Source organism: Crassostrea angulata, chromosome 2 (assembly GCF_025612915.1).
Source record: "Crassostrea angulata isolate pt1a10 chromosome 2, ASM2561291v2, whole genome shotgun sequence".
NCBI lineage: Eukaryota > Metazoa > Mollusca > Bivalvia > Ostreida > Ostreidae > Magallana > Magallana angulata.
This window is the reverse complement of record NC_069112.1, coordinates 20,330,140-20,352,426: the sequence shown is the minus strand read 5'-3', so window position 1 is coordinate 20,352,426 and position 22,287 is coordinate 20,330,140. Positions and strand designations below refer to the sequence as shown.

Below are 22,287 nucleotides of genomic sequence, written 5' to 3'. Positions count from 1 at the left end.
TTTGCACCTTTTGATTTTCATCTATTGGAACCCCCCCCCCCCCCCCCCTTTCCAAATTGCTGGACCCGCCTAGCTCTGCCTCACTTTGCGGTAAACAAAATCGTTTGCAGGAAGGAAACTCTTTTGATCGTTCGTAGATGAATCAATTCTGCTTTTGCTGCGATCTTGCAGCAAACTCGCTGTGAAATAATGAAGGAAAATAGGATGTTGCTGTTTAGTTTGCAAGTAACATGAGTATTTTACAAGTTGTTCCAGATAACTGAACATTGATTTTTATTCTATTGTTCTTTCCCATGTATTTAATTTCATCAAATTAAATGTAGTCATGTTGTATATTTTATTTGATAAAATGAAATATATTGGAAAGGACGCTATCTATATTTTCATGAATACTGTAAATGTTTGTAATTCTGTGATAAAGACAATATTAATCTGTAGATGAGAGGGGACTTTTAAAACGTGTAAATATCAAAACCAGGAATTAGATTTCCATACAAACGAATGGAGTACGTGTATTATCGTTCTGTCTTTCATCAGAAAGAGCAAAATAAAATAATATAAAACGACACATGTTTAGAGGATGTTAATTAATCCCCATTATCCTTTATATATATATAGTTATAGTGTACAAGTTTATGATTTAAGTTTATAATATAATACCCCCATCCCTTTAACATTAAAAACGATCCGGAAAATAAACTGGGTCGCCGATTTGTTAATACGTATCTCCTAAGCTTTTAACGAAAAAAAAAACATTCATGAATCGTTAAAATTTAAAAATGTTTAACAGACAAAGAAATATTTCATTGTGTCTGTGGTCATTGACCTTTTAAAAAACTAATTTAATTTAAGGTAATTTTTTCAATGTCCAAGTGTATTAAAAATGGTAAGTTTAATGGGAATTTGTAGTTTTATTTTTCGCTTAAGGCTTCTTTTACTTATCAATACTGATCGAATTTTGTCTGTCAGTAAACTTTGTACCTTATACCGAACGTGGACAGGCTGAGTCATTCATTCATTCACTTTAGGCTTTACAGCGCTAGCCCATCAGACATTGAAACCAGCGGTGTGCAATTCAAAATCTAAATATGTCTGATGAAAGATCTCCCCACCAACATTTCTATTCCTGTATTTCAATTTTTTTTTTTACTTTAAAAAACATATTTATTTTTGATGCTCAAGTTGACAGGCAACAGGTAACAGGCAAAACCCATATAAACCCGTTTCCATACACAAAGTCAAGAATTGAAGTTTAAATATTTCTAAAGAATATAGTATACTAGTAATTGGTTTACAGAGTGATATTTTTGATGTTTTGTGTATATGATATAACTAAGGGACATTCATGTAATAATGTAACTTTACCACAGCTGAACTGTATTATAATGGAGTACCTAAACATTACAGCTAGACATCCTGCGTACCTAAACATTACAGCTAGAAATCCTGCGTACCTAAACATTACAGCTAGAAATCCTGCGTACCTAAACATTACAGCTAGAAATCCTGCATACCTAAACATTACAGCTAGAAATCCTGCATACCTAAACATTACAGCTAGAAATCCTGCGTACCTAAACATTACAGCTAGAAATCCTGCGTACCTAAACATTACAGCTAGAAATCCTGCATACCTAAACATTACAGCTAGTAATCCTGAGTACCTAAACATTACAGCTAGTAATCCTGAGTACCTAAACATTACAGCTAGAAATCCTGCGTACCTACTTTCGTGGTATTTCAGCAGCAAAAGTATGCAAGACATAGGCGGCGGAACCGGGGGGCGTGCGGGGCTTAGAGAGATCTGTTATCAAAAACCGGTAATTAAATGATTCAAGTAATTAATTACCAGTTGCTTGATTAAGACAAATCAACCGCCTTGCATTTTCTTCCCACTGCACTGACCCTGATAAATCGTTTAAAACAGAATGTCGAACGAACCCCGTCAGTTAAATACACAGAAACCAGCAAAGATTCGTGAACGACCATTGCTGCACGCTGCCTGCATTGTTGTATTCTAGTCATGATTCGACTTTTGATATTTACCATTGTATTGACAGCGGTAAGTTTTATCTTTTATTCTTTTGACCCTTTTTTATTAGAATGCAATGGGCTGCATTTTACAAATTAAAGAACTTACCACACAGTCGTAAATATTTTTTGTCTCATGAAATGCTCTTTGATGAACAGAATTTATATAAAAAATTCTATTAACAACTATTTTTTTGCCAGTTATATTGTACAGCCATTAAATTGGAACATTTATAAAGTTGTGATTAAAGTGGATTCATTAACAGGATTGATCACAGTATAGATCTGTGCGAACTACCATCCAATATATTAAAGTTGATTTATCTGTGTGCAGACTTCTGTCTTCCACAGATGTCTACTGAATCGAATATTTTATAATAACTGATATAATCATAAACATGCAATATTGTTCCAATGCTAAAAAGCATTTTATACCAGTTAATGGGATAAACTAAAATGTTTAGTTCTAGTTTTAAAGATCGCATTTAGGAAGGTTTACAAATTATCCTGTAAACGTTGTTTCAAAGTATAGATGGCGCTTAACCGGAAGTTTATGTGAGTTTAGTAGTTAATAATTGTTATAATTACAAGATTTCTGGTATTTATTCTTAATTTGTCTTTTTGTATTCATTCGTAATGTACCGATGTATGTAATGTATGTAAGTATATTCTAGTATACATGTATTTGTTTCAGGTGGTGTCCCAGAGATTTAAGAAGATATATACTCCCACTAGGGACTTACGATTCAGAAAGGTATGTATCCATGTCAATGAAAAAGAACAGAAAAATATCCCTGGACGACAATCATAGAACCATTTTAACAAGAGCTTGGACTTTTGGGTAGTTGTGTCAAACATGCAGCAATGTGACGTAGGCCTGTCTATTTCACTGCTGGCCACTCAGTTATGGCTTTTTGAAATCAGCAAGATTTGTCTGACTTTTGAGCTAAGACTACGCAATCGGTGCATATTTAGCTTAAAATCGGGTCATTTTTAACTTGTTTTGACGCAAGAAATAGATAGCTACTTCATACCGAAAGTCCAAGGTCTCGTTAAAATTGTTCTAATTTTAATATTCAAGAATGCAATGGGCTGCGTTTTACAAAAGAACTTACGACAGAGTCGTCAATATTTTTAGTCTCATGAAATGCTCTTTGATGAACAAAACTTATATTAAACAATTTATTTACAACTTTTTAAATTTTTGCCTGTTATGTTGTACATTTGAAACATTTTTTAATTTGAGATTAAAGAGGATTCATTAATAGGCCTTTTCACAGTATCTGCGATACTACTCTTGATTTAATTTGGAGAAATATGACGTTACATCAATTGTTATACAAGTCATTTAATTATCTACCTACTTAAACTTCGGCAAAGTATATGAATTTGCCCTGCTAGAGAACAGTATTGCATGCGCAATATTCGCGAAGAGGTCTTTTTGGTCTTAAGTCTATAGTTCTTTTATTACGGAAACAAGCAGAACTAATATGAATGTCGTCATTGTCGCAAAAATAAATACAAATGAAAATTAAATGTTGTTTAAAAATATTAATGAATAAAATAATTATTTCAGTTAGCCACATATAGAGCTCTGAAGCAACTTCCGTTTGCAGGCTTACAGTCTACAAGAAGACAAACTGACTTCCGTTTCGACAAGGTAAGTATTAACAAGCTTATCTTTTAAAAAGATCATATAATCATGCTATATACACATGTCACTATAATAAATTATTTACTTACTTACTTACTATACAAATCCACCGTTCATAAAACGCTTAATATTTTGTAGGTCGGGGAGTGCCCTCGTTACACGAACAGAAGATCATGTGTTAACGAATTTTTCTTCACGTTCTGTACCAGTGATTACGACTGTTCTGGCCGTAAGTAATTATTTACTTATATGTTATTCATTTATTTTTATCTATTTCTTTCTTTTATTTTTAATATATATTCCTTTATCTATTAATATATTAATCTACTAATTTGTTTCTTAGTTTTTTGGCAAAGACGAAACAAATTATTTCAAACTTTTACAATAATCGGTAAAATACAAATGGTTTAATTTTTGATCTGCTTTCTTTCGCTAAGGATGTTGTAACAGTTATATATCTGTTTCAGAACAGAAGTGTTGTATGTACGGCTGTGGAAGGGAGCGTCGATGCACGGAGGCCGTCAACGTACCCAACGGTAGTCTATTGTGATGTCAACATGTATATAAGCAATATTTTAATAAGAGCTTGGACTTTGGGTAGTTTTGTCAAACAGCAGTGTGACGTCTCTTTCATCGTTTGCCATTTAGTCATGGCTCTTTGAAATATCAACAAGTTTTTTCTGGCTTTTGAGCTAAGACCACGCATTCTATGCATATTTCACTCGAAATCAGCGTCATTTTAAACCTGTTTTGATGCAAGAAATAGATATTGACGTCCTACCGGAAGTCCAAAGTCTTTTAAAGATGGTTCTAATAGTCTATCTTAGGAATGTCTACGTTCATCTTTCTAGGCTGTATGTATAGGGGTGAAAAATATCCGGAAATGTCCACCTTTCCGGCTCCAGACGGATGCAACAAATGTCGCTGTGAGGGAGGCCAAGTCACGTGTTCAAAGACTAAGTGTGGTAAGACAATATTGATCTCAATAAAGAGAAGAGTTCGATTTAAAAAAAAACAACCAGGAAATTCTTAAATTTTAAAGCTAATATATCTGGGATTTTTTCTTTTCAAAACAAAAGTTAACAGCTCAAAATATCATTTCTAAAAAATTAAGGCAGATCTGATGGATAATTTGTTAATCACCCAGCCTCTTTAAAAATAGGTCAAAGCAAATGCACCGATGCAAAATAAAAATGATTAAAAGGGTTAAATCATGAATCACGACTTAATGCGACAAGACTCCAATATCTGCTACATATAAAATCAAATAAAACAACTTTTTAAATATTGGTGCACTAAAAAGTGGAAAAGGGATATACAATGTATTAATTGCACAACGAGTAAAAGCGGAATAATATTTCAAAAGAAGAATCATGTCAAATGTTATAAAAAATTAAGTCGTTTAATCTATATCAAATGATCCAAAACGCAAAAATATACTAATATGTTTATTCCCAACCACTTCTAACTATGATTGAATACCTTATCAGTTTTAACGTTTGCAGTGGAAGTTGATGAGAACACTAGAATTTATGATTTAGTGGAAAGACGTTAACTCATTTGAAACGCTGTCTAATGCACACACCACTTGAAAACACGCAAAATAATGTGTACACCAAAAATAAATACGTTTGATTATCAATGATTATAAAAACTGCCATTTAAAATACTCCAAATATAAAATGCAGTAAGACATTGGAAACGATCATGAGAAAAATTTGAATAATGCGTTCCAAAATAAATTGTGGTAAGGTTTCAAATTAGGTCAAACCAGATGAGTAAAATAATTGCGGTTGAATCAAAAACAGTAACATTGACAGGGCACGTACACAGTAGGACGATACATGACCTTTGAAATCTGTCTTGATGTGTTTTCGAAGTCACTCTTGTCAATCAAGAAGTCAGTTAGTGATTGATAATTTCTTCAAGGTATGCACACAAGTGTTTATGGTTTTTTTCTGCTGCATCACATTTCATTTCAAGGTGAAAAGAAAGAGAGAGTATAAAAAGAAACAAAATTCAAAAGCAATTAATTGGTCACTTTTTTCTCATCGTAGCATTGGCGTGTAATGTTCTTGTTCAATACCTGATATAGTGACGGTTTGGTTGATATTTGTGGGTTTCGTTGAATTTGTAAAACACATGCACTATTAATACGTTAATTTGTTGGCAACGGCTTTACTAATAAAAATATTTTGTTATCAATAATCCGCTCAACAAAGACCCAACAAAAAAAAAATCGTAAGAACTGGTACATGTAATTAACAAACAAAAGGTTCAGATGACATGTGACTTTGTAGAAACCGAAAAAATTCTTTAACACTGAAACCTTTTTTCAGTCGAATGCATCTATGAAGGCATTCCCTATTCATCACAATATATGTTCAAAGCCAAGGATGGCTGCAACCTGTGTCGATGTCTTACCAACGGGGGTGTCCAATGTACAAAGGAGGTCTGCAACAAGCAGGGTAAGAGAAATTAACCTAAATGAATAAGAAACAACTCTTTGAATATTATGAGGTGATAACTTTGGAAGGGGTGTGGTCAAATAAAAAATGCTAGATTTGATCACGCCATAAACATCATTATTACCTCATCATCCCTTATTATTCATTTTTATTTTTAGCAACGGTGCGACTGGGTATTAAAATTTTTTTTTGACGTTTTTACGTTACTTTCATTTCGTATTACTATGCAAACTCCGCATGCGCCCTAATAGTCCGTCATTTGCATCATCATCTATAAACTGTATTGAGTTTTAAGTGATAACAGTTTTTGATTCCAAGTGTTATCACAACGACAGTCGGCAATATAAATTCGTATATAACATTTAAAACAGCTAGGATGTTTTCTGTACGTTATCCTTAATAAAGCATTAGTACACCACCTTAATGCGCGTATCTGAGAGGGGGGTCCTCGACCCTTTACTCCCTATAAAATTTGTATTTTCTTAATTTACATGACAAAATTACGAATATGCCTCCCCCGGTCAAACTCAAATATCCCGCGGAACCTCCCTCCCCCCGCCCCCAACTGGAAAAACATTCTGGATCCGCACATGCGCCACAACGGCGGAATCCAATGGATTGGCTTTGCAACAAACAACAAACAAAAGAGAGAGAGAGAGAGAGAGAGAGAGAGAGAGAGAGAGAGAGAGAGAGAGAGAGAGAGAGAGAGCAAAAAGCTCAAATTGAGTAACTTATTAACACAGAATATATGCAGCAATTTTACAAGACAAATGTCTACTTTACAACACATTACTAACATGCAGACTAGTAATAATACTGAAAATTCACATCACAAGCTAGTACTGGTCACTTTATTCCTTGTTTATCTTATTTATCAGCACGTAAAGATCGAGATAAGTTGTATTGAAAGATAGCTACACATATTCATTTCTTTCATATTTTGCATTCTCTCTGTACATGTGTCCATCCATCCATTTATCAGTGGAAGAGAAGCCCAGTCGGTGTACAGAGCCTCTAAAGCGAGGCTACTGCAGAGATTCCATTACCAGGTTCTGGTACAACCCCGAGCAACAGAAGTGCGAGTCCTTTGACTACAGCGGTTGCTATGGAAACAGGAATAACTTTGAGACTCTACAAGATTGCATGATTGAGTGTCAGGCTGAAGGCTAAGGTACGTGACGTCACTTAATTGTTATGGTCTAGGTGTTGTATTAAAGACAGAGATTATACATGTCAACATGATTTTGTTTCTGAGTTATGACGGTATTTTTTTGCATTATTTTTCCTTTCTTGAATTAAAGAAAATTTCAATCCGTTACTTACAGAAATTTTACTACGTGCTTTCAAACTTGGTTCATTTTGGTTTTCTTTCTCCAATTTTTTTAAGGAGAATTTTAATTCTTGAAATTAATGTTAAGTGCGCTGCAAAGTGAAGCTGCCAAAAAAGATTTCTTTCTATACCGAATGTCTGAATGGTCATACGGGTTATCTGGGAATATTCACTCTTTGTTCCATTTCTTAAATGCTGTGGTATCATTGGAATTTATGGTGGCTTAATTTTCGTGGTACTTGTGAATAGCTCCCCCCCCCCCCCGGGAACTTACATCCTCGACGAAAACAAATTTTGAAAGTTATTTTTTTTACCGAAACTGAAAAAGGACGTATCCAGTAAATAACATCCCCACGAATAAACAAAAGCCCCACAATCCACGAAAATTGACCCCCGCGAATTTTAAATGATTCACAATATTTTCCGTAATTTCATTTTTTAGCGGCTGATGATTATAAAGTGCCCCTAAAAGCTCTTTGAATCTCAGGGGATTTAATCACGAGACAAACCGATTTTATATCCTAGGGACCAATTTATTTTTAATTGTACTCTCTTGTTAAAATTTGTTATTCTTTCTTTTTCGATGTGATTTAAGTTATTGTTTTATTGTAGAAAGAATGAAAAAGTCTGGCGACAGGAAACCGGAGCATATTGTAATATTGACTATTGTATAATTAATTAAAAGATTAAAATGAAAATATATCAATAAACAATAAAACACAAAGTTCTATTTGGATTCATTTATTTCTAGCAACTATATATAGTCTCCACAAAATCGTGCAACATTATGTAAACATTCATTATAACAATAAACTTAAGCACTTGCATTATCAATAGTGTTACCATTTACTGGTGTAGTATTTTTAAGCGCTGTTTTTATTAAAACAATTCTCATGCAGGGGGGGGGGGGGCTATAGGGGGAGAGGGGTCAATAGGATGTGTATCGGACACCCCCCCCCAACTAATGGAAATTCGAATTTCATATGTATGCATAGTCAAATTACCGAAAATATACATCGGACCTCCCCAATACCAAACCCTTCCACGGATCCCTTCGAATTTTCTGGATCCGCGCATGACCTCGATCTTATGTCTACTAGTATTTGCAAGGTCCTAAATTAAGGGACATAACTTGACTTTGTGCTGGTAATGCCCCATAATATAACTACATCGCACTTATATGGAACTTATTAAATAGTGTGTCAAACAACCACGCCAATTTCTTACATTTCTTAAATTCGTTTTAAAATAAAAAAAAAAGTTAATTATAATCACACCGTATACCGGTATATAAATCTATTTAAGAGTTATTCGAACTAAAAAAAAACTAAGTGATTCGTCTTTCTATAAAAGTTTTTTTTTTTATTTTTAACATGGTAAAATCTCTGACACATCTCACGAAAAAAAATTAAAAAAAAAAAAAAATTGAAAACAGACGCCGTCACTTGCGACATTGTTATCGTCTACATTTGACTCGTCCTCCTCGCTGGCATTTACACTTCTGTCCCTTGTCGTTCTTAAACCTTTGACCAGCTCTGTAGACCTTTCCAAAATATATGCACTGGTTTTTGTTTCTCTTTGGTTGTGGTTTCTTTTTATTTGACTGTGGTCGACGTCCTTTTGGCGTCACAGGGACATTTTTAGAGCCCCTCCGCTGTGCTGTATTCCTTGAATTGCTTCTGCTATTAGTACGCATATTACCCGATGGAGTTTTCACCCTAGTGTTAGTCTTAGCAGGAACATTCCTATTAACGACCTTGGGTGACTTTTTTGGAGCAGGAGTGGTGGCAGTGTCTCTCGATGTCGTCTTTCTCACAGGTGGTTCCACCTTGGATGTAAATAACGCAGCTTCGTTTGTCGCAGCCATCGGACTGTTGTTGTTCTTTGGGAGCAGCTTAATGAGATTCAGCATGTTGGCTGACGGGTCTCCGAACTTCTGCAGCGCTTCTACCGGGTTCTCCCTGGCAGCCTTTTGTCTTTTCAGAAACATAATCTTTTGGAAAAATGTCGCATTTGCAGGAAGTGCCTCCTCTTCTTGTTGCCTGTTCGAGGTCTTTGGTGGAGAATTTTGCTTTGCAATGTTTCCTGGACCGAAGTTGGTTGAATTCCCATTGTAAACACCCGGTGTCTCCGCTGGCACGGCTGTTGTCGTCTGCTTTGCATTCAAGGGAATATCTTTGCTATAATCGACCACATCCATACGCACTGGAGAACTGTCGGTAAATTGATAATGAGAAAAGCGCGAATTAGTTAGTCCCCCACTCTTTTCGTCTGGAACACCGGCTTGTGTCGAACCTGGATTTTCAGTAGACGTAACAACTTTTGGAGGAGGCGTGTCTGTAACAATCTTTATGCGTGATTCTTTTGATTCTATCGGAATCGGGTTTTTGAAGGATAGTTTTTGTGCGGCGTTATTTGGTCCATATTTGAATGTCGTAGTAGGAATGGTGGAAGTAGCCACCTGTTTTAACGACGGTTTTTCATCTTTCTTTGGTGAAGGCGTGACATACTCTATGGATATTTCAGGAGTTGCATCATTTGACTTCTTAAACTTTATACGAACTGTGGTCTGTTTGTCTATGTCAGCCAATAGGGATCTCAATGTGCTTGGTATTTTACTAAAATTGACAGACGTGGTCGGTTCAATAGAGTTCATTTTGCTGGCAGCAGTAGTGGTAATAACGGTTGCGGCGGTGGTTGCGGCTGGTGTTACACTGGACGTGGTCGTAGAAGCTGCTGGAGTAGCAGCTTCCGTTGAAGCGACTGTTGGGGCAGCAGTAACAACAGTCGTTTTGACTGTTGTTGTCCTTGCTTTTGTAGTTGTTTCTGGGGCTGCTGTTGTTATCTTGGCTGCTGTTGTTGTTATCGCTGCTGCAGTTGGTGTTGTCGGTACTGTCGTTGTACTTTTTACAACAGTTGTCAGTTTCTGCGTTGTAGGAGCAGCAGTCGAAGTGCTTTGAGAGGGTGTGATTGGGGCTGATGATGAACTCTTTAAAGGAAGTTTTGTTGTAGATGCCACTGTTTCAGCTTTTACGGATATCTTCGTCGTAGGTGCAGCAGTTTTACTTTTCACGAAGTCACTGGTGTCAATAGTTTCCGACGCTTTTGCATCTGCTTTACTTTTAACCAACTCTCTCTGTTCCAAAACAAACTGCAAGAACTGTATGAAACTCTGTGTGGAAGTTTTTGGAGGTATGGTGGTTTCAATAACAATTTCATCAACAGCGGGCTGGATATCTATGTCCGACTTTGTCTTGGTTTTAGGTGTTTCAGTGGTTTCAATTGGTTTGGCTGTAGTTTTTTCGACAATTTTCGTTGTCGGAGGAATCGGAGTTTCTATCTGTGTTGGTTGACCCCCTTGGGCATCACTTAAGGAAAACTGTGTTCTTGCTAGCTTACTATTAAAGCGTCTTAAATCACTTTGACTTTGCAATGCTTCGAAACTAATGACGTTTCGCACTTTAGCTTGGCTTCTACCATTACCAAATGTAAATTGTGACCCTTGGGAAAGATTTTCGTTTGGATTTGGGATGATCGAAAATTTATCGGCTTTGTTCTTGTTGTTGTGTTGATTGGCTTCCTCTGCATTGTCCCAAATATTATTCATTGTTGGTTGCTTACTTAAATTTTGAATGTTCCCTGAGCCGATCCTTTGTTGTACATTAGAAATTTGACTTTGGTCATGTTGAAAGATTGCTGGACCATTAGCAGAGATTTGATGCTTAGGTGCCCATTGTTGGTTGGCATTTTCTGCACGTTGGTTTGACCAGGGTTGTTGCTCTGCAAATGTTTGTTGAACATGTTGTGGATAAGGATTTTGTTGAACGGGTTGTGGGTAAGGATTTTGTTGAACGGGTTGTGGGTAAGGATTTTGTTGAACGGGTTGTGGGTAAGGATTTCTTTCAGCAGGTTGTTGGAAGGGATTTCCCATTTCTTGCATTCTCACGTTCGAAGTATGAGTTCCTTGGTATTGATTATCATATTGATTGGAACTGCCAAATACTGATTGAGGATTCACATTTTGATTTTCAACATTATGCATTTGAAAAGAGGACTGGGAATTCCTTTGATCCGCTGGCTGATACATATGTGATTCCGATCCATGGCCCATACCATTATTGATAACGCTCGGATTATTTTGGTAATTAACATTACTTGTTTGAAAACTACTACCCATGGACTGTTGATTGAAGTTTTGATTGATATTGGTCGGTGGCATTGCAATTTGCTGCTGGAACTGACCAAGAGACTGACTCTTTACTTGTCTATTGTTTTGATTGGATGGGTTACTGATATCTTGAGGCTGCTCTTGACCTCCAAAAAAGGCAGCGTTAAAGTCACTGGAGGCAACAAAGCCTTGCGTCTGACTTTCGAGCAAACCTAGTTCGATGTTCTCCACGACGTTTTGGCTGAAGCCTGTGTTCTCGTAGGTCTGGGTGACGCCCCAAGGATTGTACTCCTGGGCCACGCTTTGTCCTTGATGCGACCCACCGGGCGAACCAACCTCTTGCATCACACTTATTTCTGTCGTTAGTGGGCCCGCCCAAACATTTCCCGCCTGTTTACTAGGCAAGCCAAAGTTTACATTCCCGTCCATTATTGGCTTGTAAGGTCCGCTAGATTCCGTCTTGTGTTCCTGAACATACAAAGGTTTGTTGGCTATGCTTGGAAATCCTTTATCGAATAAAGACTGGTGCGCATGCGTACTTGCCGGTTCAAAAGGGTCATGGAAGTTCACATGTCCGTTAATTACACCGTTGGCTTGTGCCTCTTTAACCGGACTCGCATGAAAGAAGGCAGGCGTTTGTGTCATCTTGTGGTCTCCGAGACTGTTGTACATTTGTCCGTTTGCCTGTTGGTTACTTCCCAAACCGTTCATGACCTGGTTATGATTTATATTTTGGATGAAGATTTTGGCGGGATGAGGGGTGGCTTCCCGCTGGGTGGTGGTTGTTGGTGGGGCCTTGGTGGTCCACGAAGATTGCCACGTGTCCGGTCCCATGCGGAAGTTTGCTTGCTGTTGGACTGGAGAATTCTCTGGAATTAAAGAGAGACACCCGTTGTTACTATTTCTATGGAATAGCTTTTAACTAGAAATTTTGCAGATGATTCTTTTAACTAATAATGAAAAACGCAGAAAATAAGCATCTTTTCAGAAAAAAAAAGAATGGAAATCAAAGAAAATAAAGATATCTATTTGAAAAATACTCATAAAACCTGACACTTTCAGAAATTAAAACCCAGAATTTATTACCTCAGATATTTTAAAATGTAATACATAGAATCATATGATATATGATAACATCCAGTGACAATCAGGATTTTTTTCAAATTTGTATCCATTTAAATTGTAAATTAATAAGCAGAAAATAGCGGTACTTACGTTGGAAACGTTGACCGTTGTTTGCATTGTTGTTATATTGTGTATTAAAGTTGTTCCTGTTACCGTTGAAGTTGTTACTTTGTTGATTGTTGTTATTCATGTTATTGTTTGATCGAGAACACGTGATCTTGTCTCTGTTAACACACGTGCAGACGTCGCCATTTCGACTGATTAGGTTTTGGCCGGCGCTGTACCACTTTGAGTTGTAGTAGCAATGGTTGTTAAACTCCATTCCGCCATTTTGAACAAACGACACGTGTAGCGGTTGTTCCTGTTGTGTAGCTGTTGTTAAAAGAGAAATGAAGTCGTATTACTAAAATAAAAGAGAATGGATACATTTATTTATTAGTTACTACGATTTTTAGTAATTCTGACCTTAAAAATTTGCGTATAAATATAGTGAAAAGAAATTTGGGTACTGGCTACTGATAAGGGCAAAAAAGTTAAAAACTCATCAGTTTTAACATTTGATGAACTGCTAAGAAAAATATTTGCAACATATAGGCGTCGGAACTGGGCGGGGGGGGGGGGGGTCTAGGAGCGGCTTAGACTCCGTCTTTTATTTGCAAAGTAAGACATAACCATATCATCATTTTTTGGATAAGTCTAGCCCCCTCCCCCTCCTCTAATTTGCTTCCGACGCCACTGCATACAACAAACATTATTTCCGAAAATAAAACATGTATAGAACTAAAAAAAAATCACTTAAGTTAATGTGAAATTAACATTTAACAAAGTGAAATTCACTTGCATGTTGTATTTAACGCGAATTCCATTTCATTGGTCGTTCGAAATTACATGAAATACAACTTAATGTGAGTGAAATACAAGGTAAACTTGTCGCTGTTAATCAATGGAGGTTAGTTAGTATATGTATGCAAGGGACACTTTGTCAAATACTTACCTTGAGCTTTTGGAGGATAGCACATATTCTTCCCACAGTTGTTTGAACAACATTTAAAATCTGAAACGAAAGGATCGAAGACATGATTAAGATATGTTAGTTTTGTCTTTAACGTTTAGGCAGAGCTAAGTATAGTGGTTCTTGACTTTCCCTATATGTTAGCTAACTATTCGAAAATTTAACAAGTTATATATTTGCAGTAGTGAACGTTAAAAGGAATTTTTTTCTCTCGTTTCTCCTCTCATAATCTTTGTACTTTTATAACCTCTATCAGCCCATTACCCTTCTACAACAACTCTTGTTCTCTCTCTCTCTCTCTCTCTCTCTCTCTCTCTCTCTCTCTCTCTCTCTCTCTCTCTCTCTCTCTCTCTCTCTCTCTCTCTCTCTCTCTCTCTCTCCCCCAGTAAGTCTGATTCTGTATGTCTTTTTTTTTCTTTCTCGCTGTTTTGTCTCTTTCTCACTTTCTTTATCTTATTCTCAATCTTCTTACCTCCGGGACACGTTAAGTCACTGGTACACCCATTGTCAAAAACAGACACACAGATATCGGTTGGACATGTTCCTGATTTAACCGCGAACTGGAGCTGTCCGGAAAGTTGGGCATTGACCTACAACAAAGACAAACAGACCGTCAGTCAATTAAATAGAGATTTGTAAGACATAAGGTAATTGTCTTTTTAAAGACAATCATCAACCGATTGACCTAGCTACAATAGAAACGGACAATTGGACAAAACAGACATACCTTTAAAAAAAAAAAACAATCCACAAACAAAAATCAGACATACTTCAGAATTAGACAATTAACGTACAACAGAACCAAACAATCATCATACAATTTATGTATAACAAAGACGGAAGAAAAAACAACTGACTTTCTATAGAAACAGACAATCACCAGACAATTGACCTACGGCAGAGACAGAGAGACAATCAGACAATAAACTTAAAACAGAAACAAACAAACCAACTGATCTACATTAAAACAGTGAGAATATCGTTTTTCAGAAGTTCCACTACCCTGATAAAAGAATATTTTTAATTTTTACTAGAACCATTGTAACAAGGCCTTGGACTTTCGGTAGGATGTAACGATCTATTTCTTGCGTCGAAAAAAGTTAAAATGACGCTGGTGTCAAGCGAAATATACACCGATTGCGTAGTCTTTGCTCAAAAGCGAGACAAATCGTGTTGATTTCAAAGAGCCATGCCTGAGTGGCCAGCAATGAAATAGACAGGCCTACGTCACAAGTCTAAGCTCATGTTTAAAAGAATTGTTTATCAGAAGAAATTATTATTTATCTACAATGTAGTACCTGACAAAAGGGTCAAAAGCTAAATTGATTACGGATTAAATACATCCCATGGTGAAAATTACAGTAACGTTCATTCCATTCATATGTGGAGATAAAACAAAATATGATCGTAAAAGGGGAACGGTCACAATTTTATTCATAATTTGTTTTTGGATTTTATTGTTTACAATATTTCAGAAATGCATTTTTAATGAGCAACCAACATTTCATTGTCATTCGTTGAGTAAAAAGCGAATTACAGAGCTTACATTTACAATTATCTGCTATGTAAACAAAGCTTTTGTTTATATTTTGAATTTTAATGTGAAAATTCCAGTTTTGTTTTTACCTAAAATGAATGAATTAAGTAATAGAAACCGTTTATTAATGCTTAAAATGAATAAAAAGGTAATTTAATAAGCTTGAAAGCTGGTATATTAAACTTAAGTAAACAAATACAGGACATAAGCCTTCTTTACATGACAAAGATAACTCTACGACTGGTTTTCAAATTCCATTTGATCATTACAAATGCATTTTTAAAGCATTGTGAAAAATAAAAACAGAAAAAAATAGAATTTGACCAAAATCGTGACCATGTCCCTTTAAACTTATGCATTCAAAGTTAGTTTAATGATTGTTCCTATCCTGGAACAAAATGACTGGGAATTTTCATAGGTACTTGAGGACAGGGTCGACCCCCCTTTCCACCCCCAAATATATAGACCCCGGGACTTTATTTATTCATTTTTTATTAAATTATCCTTTTATGACATATTTTCTAATCTTATTTATACGTTCATTGCACAAATTTACCTAAAACAAACATTTTTTTTTAAATCAGACCCTCTACATATATAATTTTATATGTGGATGGTCTGATTTTTAAAAAAAAGGGGGGGGGGATTGTTCGATTCTTTCCTCAAGGACTGTGGGAATTTTGGGAGTGGTCGACTCATTTAAAAAATATACATACACTAAAAAACAAATAAAAATGCATGAATAAAGAACTTAGTTAATACCAACAAAATGTATAAGTCAAACAGGTGGTATAAAATTGTGGCCAAAAAACCACAGATGTGCAACAGCTCACTGGAAAGACGTGAACAGCCTTAACTTGTCATGTTAAACATACGACCTCATTAGGAAGAAGAGGGGGTTAACAGTGCAAATATACCGCCTTAAATTAAGGAGTCTATGTTCATGGTTAACTTCAGCCAGACTTTGTACAGTTGTATTTGCATAAAGAAATTTGGCGTTAACTCTTTGTCTGCAGGAAGTTATAGTTTGTTTTGAATAATTGGATGTTTAAAAAAACATTAAAAGAAGACGAGTAAGTGAAAATGAAATTTAACGTTCTTTATAGGATTTGTAAAGAACAATGTTTGCTTTGAAATTAGTTAACGTACAAATAATGTACTAATGATAAAAGAAGAAGATAAAGTATAGAGTAGAAATTCAAGGATAATCGAAAAATCTCATTCCACCGCACACAATGGTTAAACGATCTTATACTGGTTTTGAGGACTAACAAAACCATTTTCAAAGGTGGTTTAAATGCTTCATTTTATGCTCGAAGTAACAGCATTATCATTGACCTACTTTTGAAATAGTGGAACCATAACTGTCATCCCATGTTGCATTTAAATTTGTATGTTTTTTTTTCAAGTTCAAGTTTGTATATTTGCATTTTATCTTGTAATCATACAAAGTACACATATAAAGCATGCTCGAGGTCGATTGAATCCTAGCGCACATAAACCTTATCAGATTTAAAATAGACGATGAAAAAAGGGTAAAAATATGATAAGGATATATGATAGTCCACATGTATTATAGTTCAAGACTATCATGTTCCAACTAACGGTAATTAATAGGTTAACAATTTAGCCTGGTCGCTGGAGTACGTTTTTGTCTCTAACAAAGCAATCGTGAGTTCCAAAAACTAGGCTCATTTAGAAATACGCTCAAATCCTGGCTTGTAACTTGTTTAAAAATCACATTACGCTAAATATAGTACTCGCTAAATTTAAAACGTTCAAAGCTTCGTTTGTTACATTCCTCAATTTACAAAAGTGAATGCTATTTTCCTTTTCATATTCCAGTCTCCACTGAAAGACGTTATTTGATTAAAAGCATTAAAGTTTTTATACAAATATCTGAATTATAATGGTAAGATGTTCCGGCTGACGAAATGATTAACATAAGCAGACGAATTAGAACCGGAGATTTCGGCAATAAATCCTTCATTTTACTCATCGTCGTGCATACCTTTGAAAATGCTTTCTCTCTAAAACCATATACACACGATTTTTCTATTTTAGAAAACGGACTCAAAGCAAGATCTGCACGGAGAATACAATAATTAATGAAACAATTTTTCATGAATGCCATTATAATAATGCTAAAAAAATTAAAAATAGATACGTCTTTTTTGCTGTTAAAAGAGAGAGTTAATAAAATTGCGTTAATGATATCAATGTAAAAATCTTACCCCTGTTAAAATTAGAAATAATAACTGAACACACGATCTCATGGCTGCACGCTTATAATTATTTTCCATTTCCTAAAAGTTACCGCGACACAAACCCTTGTTAAGGCTAGGATTTATGGCGAACTTTTTACTTAAATATTCATGAACATTTCTCTCTGTGTTAAAAAAAATAGAAACGAGGAAAAACTTTATGTGTGTCAAATTGTTATGTAGATTTAAAACCTAACTTATTCCTACTCGTTGTATTGTTGGCAAAAGGAAGGAAAAGAAAAGAGATCAACAAGTAATAGACATTGTCCAATTGTTTTCGTGTTTTATTTATACAAATATTTAGTTCCCTGCGGATAAAAAATGACATTTATAATACAATTAAAAACATAATGTGGTGTGTTTAAACAACTTTAGGACAACTTGGCTCGTAGTTCGTGATTTCTTCATAGGATTAATTACGATTAAAATTTAATTATATACATTTATTCAATTATTTACTTATTTATATTTTCTTAATGATTTTAGTAACAACTTTATTCACGAGGAGAAACATGTGGTGAATTAGCTAAGTTAAACATGTAGCATATTTCATTTAATGTGTAAATATAAACACATACTAGCATGTATAAAGGTAAATGTACATACATCTTATAGCTATATTTATAGCTAAAGCCCGCAAGAATTAGTAGCTTCAGTATATATATGTACATGTATGTAAACAATTAATGTGATAACAGATGGGTAAACACGTTCTCTTATACGTGTAATACAAGTTTTGTACAATTGTGCATGATACAAGTTTTCTAACCATACAGCATGTCAAAGCCAGTCTATCATTCGGTGGGACCACGAACGTCAAAATCATTTTTGAACATTTCGTATAAAACAAAATACTGTGGACTCATTTAAATTCGCGGGGCCAATTTTCGTAAATGTTTTGGGTTTCTGCTTTTTTGCAGGGATGTGATTTCGTGGATGCATCAGTTTTCAGTTTCAGTAAGAAAACCAACTCTTTCAAAATTTGTTTTCGTCGGGGTTGTAAATTCGTGGAGGAGGTCTACCCACGAATATCACTAAAATTGAGCCACCACGAATTTTAGTGATTATATAAGTTGTATGGCCGAAAAGCAGGCATAGACACGATATATAATTTCTCTTATTTGATTTATCCACTTGAATGTATTAATGTTTCCAGATGTCACAATTCAATACAAAAATAAGAATCGCAAATTAAGCATCTGTTAAATAGCCTTGTATTTCTTTTCTGGTGTATATTATAGATATATATGATTCAAATTGATAAAGTATAGCTTAAACCTTAAAGGTTTTAATGTATTTATTTCAAGCGAGGTTGTCATAGACGCATATGTTATATATCCGAACTCGACCGAAAAGGCCCGAGGAGTTGCAATTGCTTTTTAGGATACCATAATCTCATAATATCACTTCTCATTCACTGAAGCTTTCCACGATGGGAGATAATTCAAAGGAACAAATAAATGAATATATAGTAAACTTATTACATGTTGAAACCGAATTCCTACTCAGTCCTTATAGATTATATAGACTTAGCATGTCTTTTTCTCATCGATCAAAACATAGCTCAATTGACATGCACAAACTAATATCAGATTCAATATAACAATATTATTTGTAACTTTTCTTTTATGGAAGAAAAGAGATTCAGAGACTTGTGTAAATATAAACAGTGAAATTCATTCTTGGAGGTTCTCACATGTGGTTAAAGGAGCAATTATTGCCCCCCCCCCCCTCCCCCCCCCCCCAAAAAAAAAGATTTAAAAATATTTATAAAAGAAAACACAAAAGCCAGTGACGCGGGTTATTTTTGCTGTAATACAATCATATACCCATGAACCACAAAAGAAAGAATGTAGTAGACTAAGTTTATGATTGTAACGAAAAAGAAAAAAAAACCCACTATCATAATACTTATCTGATCAACTGGGTTTGTATGATCATAATTATAAAAGTTGTCTCTATCTAAGTGTACATTAACATTTTCAGTAGAAATATCATATTTTAATAATTTCATATACATGTACCTAAACATACCAAGATTGACTAACATTGCTTTTTATAAATCGATCGAATTTAGAATTAAATCTGCAGGCAATAATGGTTTTCTTTAGTCGAGTTCTCAATAAGATAAAATATTAACATTTTTTCAAAGTATGACGACATAACAAGGTGGCGGTTCTGAATTTTTAAGAATGCATAAAATTATTTCGAACCGCTGAAAATAATGACAAAAATGCATATTGATGAATTATATATAGAAATTGTGCAGATAAAATAACGCATACGTTAACAATAAAATGCTTAAATGTAATTCCATTATCACAAATATGGCAATAACATGTCATACACGTTGAGTTGAGTGAACGTTGCGAGAACAGGTAAAAACACAGGTAACAATCAACAGGTGAATACAGGTAAAAATAGGAACGGTATCTGTCATATCTGTGCAATAATGACCTTGTAAGGTCATTGAGGTCAGATTGGAAAATGCGCTTTTACGTGCTACGGATTTGGTTTAATTACTTTTGATGCAACAGTAATTAAGAAGAAGGAATATTACTTGAATATTTATAATATTATAAATAAATAATTCTACTCTATTTTGAGGGAAATATTTTTTTATTATGCAGTGAGAATAAATCAATTTGCATTACTCTTTAAAAAAAACAGATATAAATGGGCTGTATGGTATGACCATTGTTACAGTCACGTACCTTAGAGGAAAATATCTTTGAAGAAATATAGGAAATGGTAAATGGAGTAAAATTGAAGGATTTTACTTTTCAAAAATAAAGTTCATATCAAAAATTTAATTATTTTGAAACTTGTCGGTAAATCTGAACGACATATGTTGCTGACCACTCAACATTCTTATTGTGTAAAACAGATAAAAAAGATGATAAAATATTATCCACCCAACAAAAACAATGGACTTTTTCTCATCGGAATGAATGAGAATTGCTGTGGAACTGAGGTACATAGGAAAAATCGAAATATTAAACGAAAAGTAAAGTTAATGGAGTTAATGGGATTATATGGGATTAGTGGGGTTATATGGGATTAGTATATTTTTTTGAGATTCATTAAATGACACGTCATAAACCCCGAAGAGAACACATGGATTGGTCATCAATACGCGTCATCAAAACAAGTGAAAATCCTCACTACCAACTCAACAAACTGCAACACAACAGATATCATCATCGAACGCAACGACAATATGGAAACAAATACCAGTATACGAGTGTAAATTTTCAGTGACGTTGATGCCAGCAAACAAGCAAAACCCAACACCCAACATCAAACAATATCGAACATCTGTTATAAGAAATCAACCAAATATCAATGAAAAAATTACAATAACAAACCGTCAACTATCTCAAAGTACTATCAATCTAAGTTTAAACGTTATTAAAAGATAAGGTTTTTTTTTTAAATTCTAAATGATGACTATTATATTTTTACGTCAGTGGAGTTTAATCCCTCTTTTATCTTCGATTCATAGATAATTGCAAAACATTTTTTTCTCAAAACCAACCTAATCCGGTATCATCAATAGTTGGGATGAAAAATGACATGCATAATTTCTATTGTTCGGATACGTGGGTGGTGGCGGGGGTGGGCGATGTTATCCCCTCCTCATTCCCAGATTTTTTCGTCTATCATCGAGCGTACGTTTTATCATGAACACATTAGAACGCCTGCCTTTAAGTTTAGACTTGTCCCTTCCCTCTTGAAAAATAATTCTGGATCCGCTTTCACCCCATCCGAACTATTAACATGACAAACTAATATGCGATTAGATAATTTTTCAATCTAATATATTTGATCAATTATCTAGTCAATTTAAAACGAGAATGTATAAAATGCTTTTTTATTTTCATGGGTAATTATACTAAAACGAAACAGTATTGAAGACAAGTATTGAACACAACGCAATTCATGTTGCGCTGTGCATGATCAATGAAACCAAAACCAGATTTTCTTGACAACAAAACAGTATCTAAAAATTACAATAATATCAAGAAAAACTTTTTTTATATGACAGTTCTTATCAATATCGACTAAATGTGAAAACCGATGGGGTTAATGGACCCCCTTGCATTACACACAGGCACAAATCAAACAATTATGAAGTTTGTCTTTACGTACCACCTATAATTCGGTTAATAGTTACATATTGCGTTAAAAGATTAATATAAAAAATGAATAAAGATATAAAAAATATGTATCTTTGATTAAAATAAGTAATTAAACGAAATAATTATAATTGAATCAAAATCTATCTTACCGTTACTAAAACACAGAGATGGAGCAAAAGGAACACTCCATTCAGAAAGAACATGTTGGGATTAATCCTTAATTTATTCTTCTCCGAAAATTAATCCCTCGTTAAATTCTACACGAAATTTAGAAAATGAATATGACGCAGGCTCAAGCCACTGCATAAAATGCGCAGTCACATTGCTGTTTAAATCAGAGGCTTGAAAACACTGGTCCGGTCTGCTTCAGAAAATTACAAATCCCGACAGCTAAAAGAGAGACACTATGTTCATCAGGATCCAAATTTATAACTGTCAGTTTAATTCGCCATTCTTTACCATAATCCTTTAGATTAAGATTCATGCACGTCAGAAAAAATACATATAGAGATTAATTAGAAGACAGATTTTAATGACTCCGAGCGGCGATGAAATT

The 22,287-nt window shown here is 34.8% G+C and overlaps 2 protein-coding genes across 5 annotated transcripts; one reads left to right on the top strand and one right to left on the bottom strand.

Moving 5' to 3' along the window:
- Positions 1–1,948: 1,948 nt before the first annotated feature.
- LOC128173841 (kunitz-type protease inhibitor 1-like) lies at positions 1,949–7,324 on the top strand. 3 transcript variants are annotated; one of them, XM_052839516.1, is made up of 8 exons: positions 1,949–2,062; positions 2,726–2,785; positions 3,608–3,691; positions 3,824–3,914; positions 4,153–4,221; positions 4,537–4,650; positions 6,025–6,153; positions 7,136–7,324. In XM_052839516.1, exons 1-8 carry the CDS (start codon positions 2,024–2,026, stop codon positions 7,321–7,323), a joined length of 774 nt encoding a protein of 257 aa, XP_052695476.1. In that variant the 5' UTR covers positions 1,949–2,023; the 3' UTR covers position 7,324. The 3 variants fall into 3 exon arrangements, with proteins under 3 accessions (XP_052695476.1, XP_052695477.1, XP_052695478.1); XM_052839517.1 differs by lacking the exon at positions 4,537–4,650; XM_052839518.1 differs by lacking the exon at positions 6,025–6,153.
- Positions 7,325–8,439: 1,115 nt separating this feature from the next.
- LOC128173840 (mucin-4-like) lies at positions 8,440–22,109 on the bottom strand. 2 transcript variants are annotated; one of them, XM_052839515.1, is made up of 5 exons: positions 21,881–22,109; positions 14,261–14,378; positions 13,771–13,830; positions 12,867–13,148; positions 8,440–12,520 (listed from the first exon to the last, which is right to left on the bottom strand). In XM_052839515.1, exons 1-5 carry the CDS (start codon positions 21,932–21,934, stop codon positions 8,940–8,942), a joined length of 4,095 nt encoding a protein of 1,364 aa, XP_052695475.1. In that variant the 5' UTR covers positions 21,935–22,109; the 3' UTR covers positions 8,440–8,939. The 2 variants fall into 2 exon arrangements, with proteins under 2 accessions (XP_052695475.1, XP_052695474.1); XM_052839514.1 differs by lacking the exon at positions 21,881–22,109 and adding an exon at positions 17,560–17,662.
- Between the last annotated feature and the right edge of the window lie 178 nt (positions 22,110–22,287).

Excerpts from the sequence above, each read along its gene's own strand:
- LOC128173840 (XM_052839514.1), bottom strand. The coding sequence starts at position 17,628 with ATGGAAAATAATTATAAGCGTGCAGCCATGAGATCGTGTGTTCAGTTA. Across the intron at positions 13,149-13,770 it reads CTATCCTCCAAAAGCTCAAG|CTACACAACAGGAACAACCG; the intron begins GTAAGTATTTGA and ends TTTTAACAACAG. Across the intron at positions 12,521-12,866 it reads CAACGGTCAACGTTTCCAAC|AGAATTCTCCAGTCCAACAG; the intron begins GTAAGTACCGCT and ends CTTTAATTCCAG.
- LOC128173841 (XM_052839516.1), top strand. The coding sequence starts at position 2,024 with ATGATTCGACTTTTGATATTTACCATTGTATTGACAGCG. Across the intron at positions 3,915-4,152 it reads TGATTACGACTGTTCTGGCC|AACAGAAGTGTTGTATGTAC; the intron begins GTAAGTAATTAT and ends TATCTGTTTCAG. Across the intron at positions 4,651-6,024 it reads GTGTTCAAAGACTAAGTGTG|TCGAATGCATCTATGAAGGC; the intron begins GTAAGACAATAT and ends ACCTTTTTTCAG.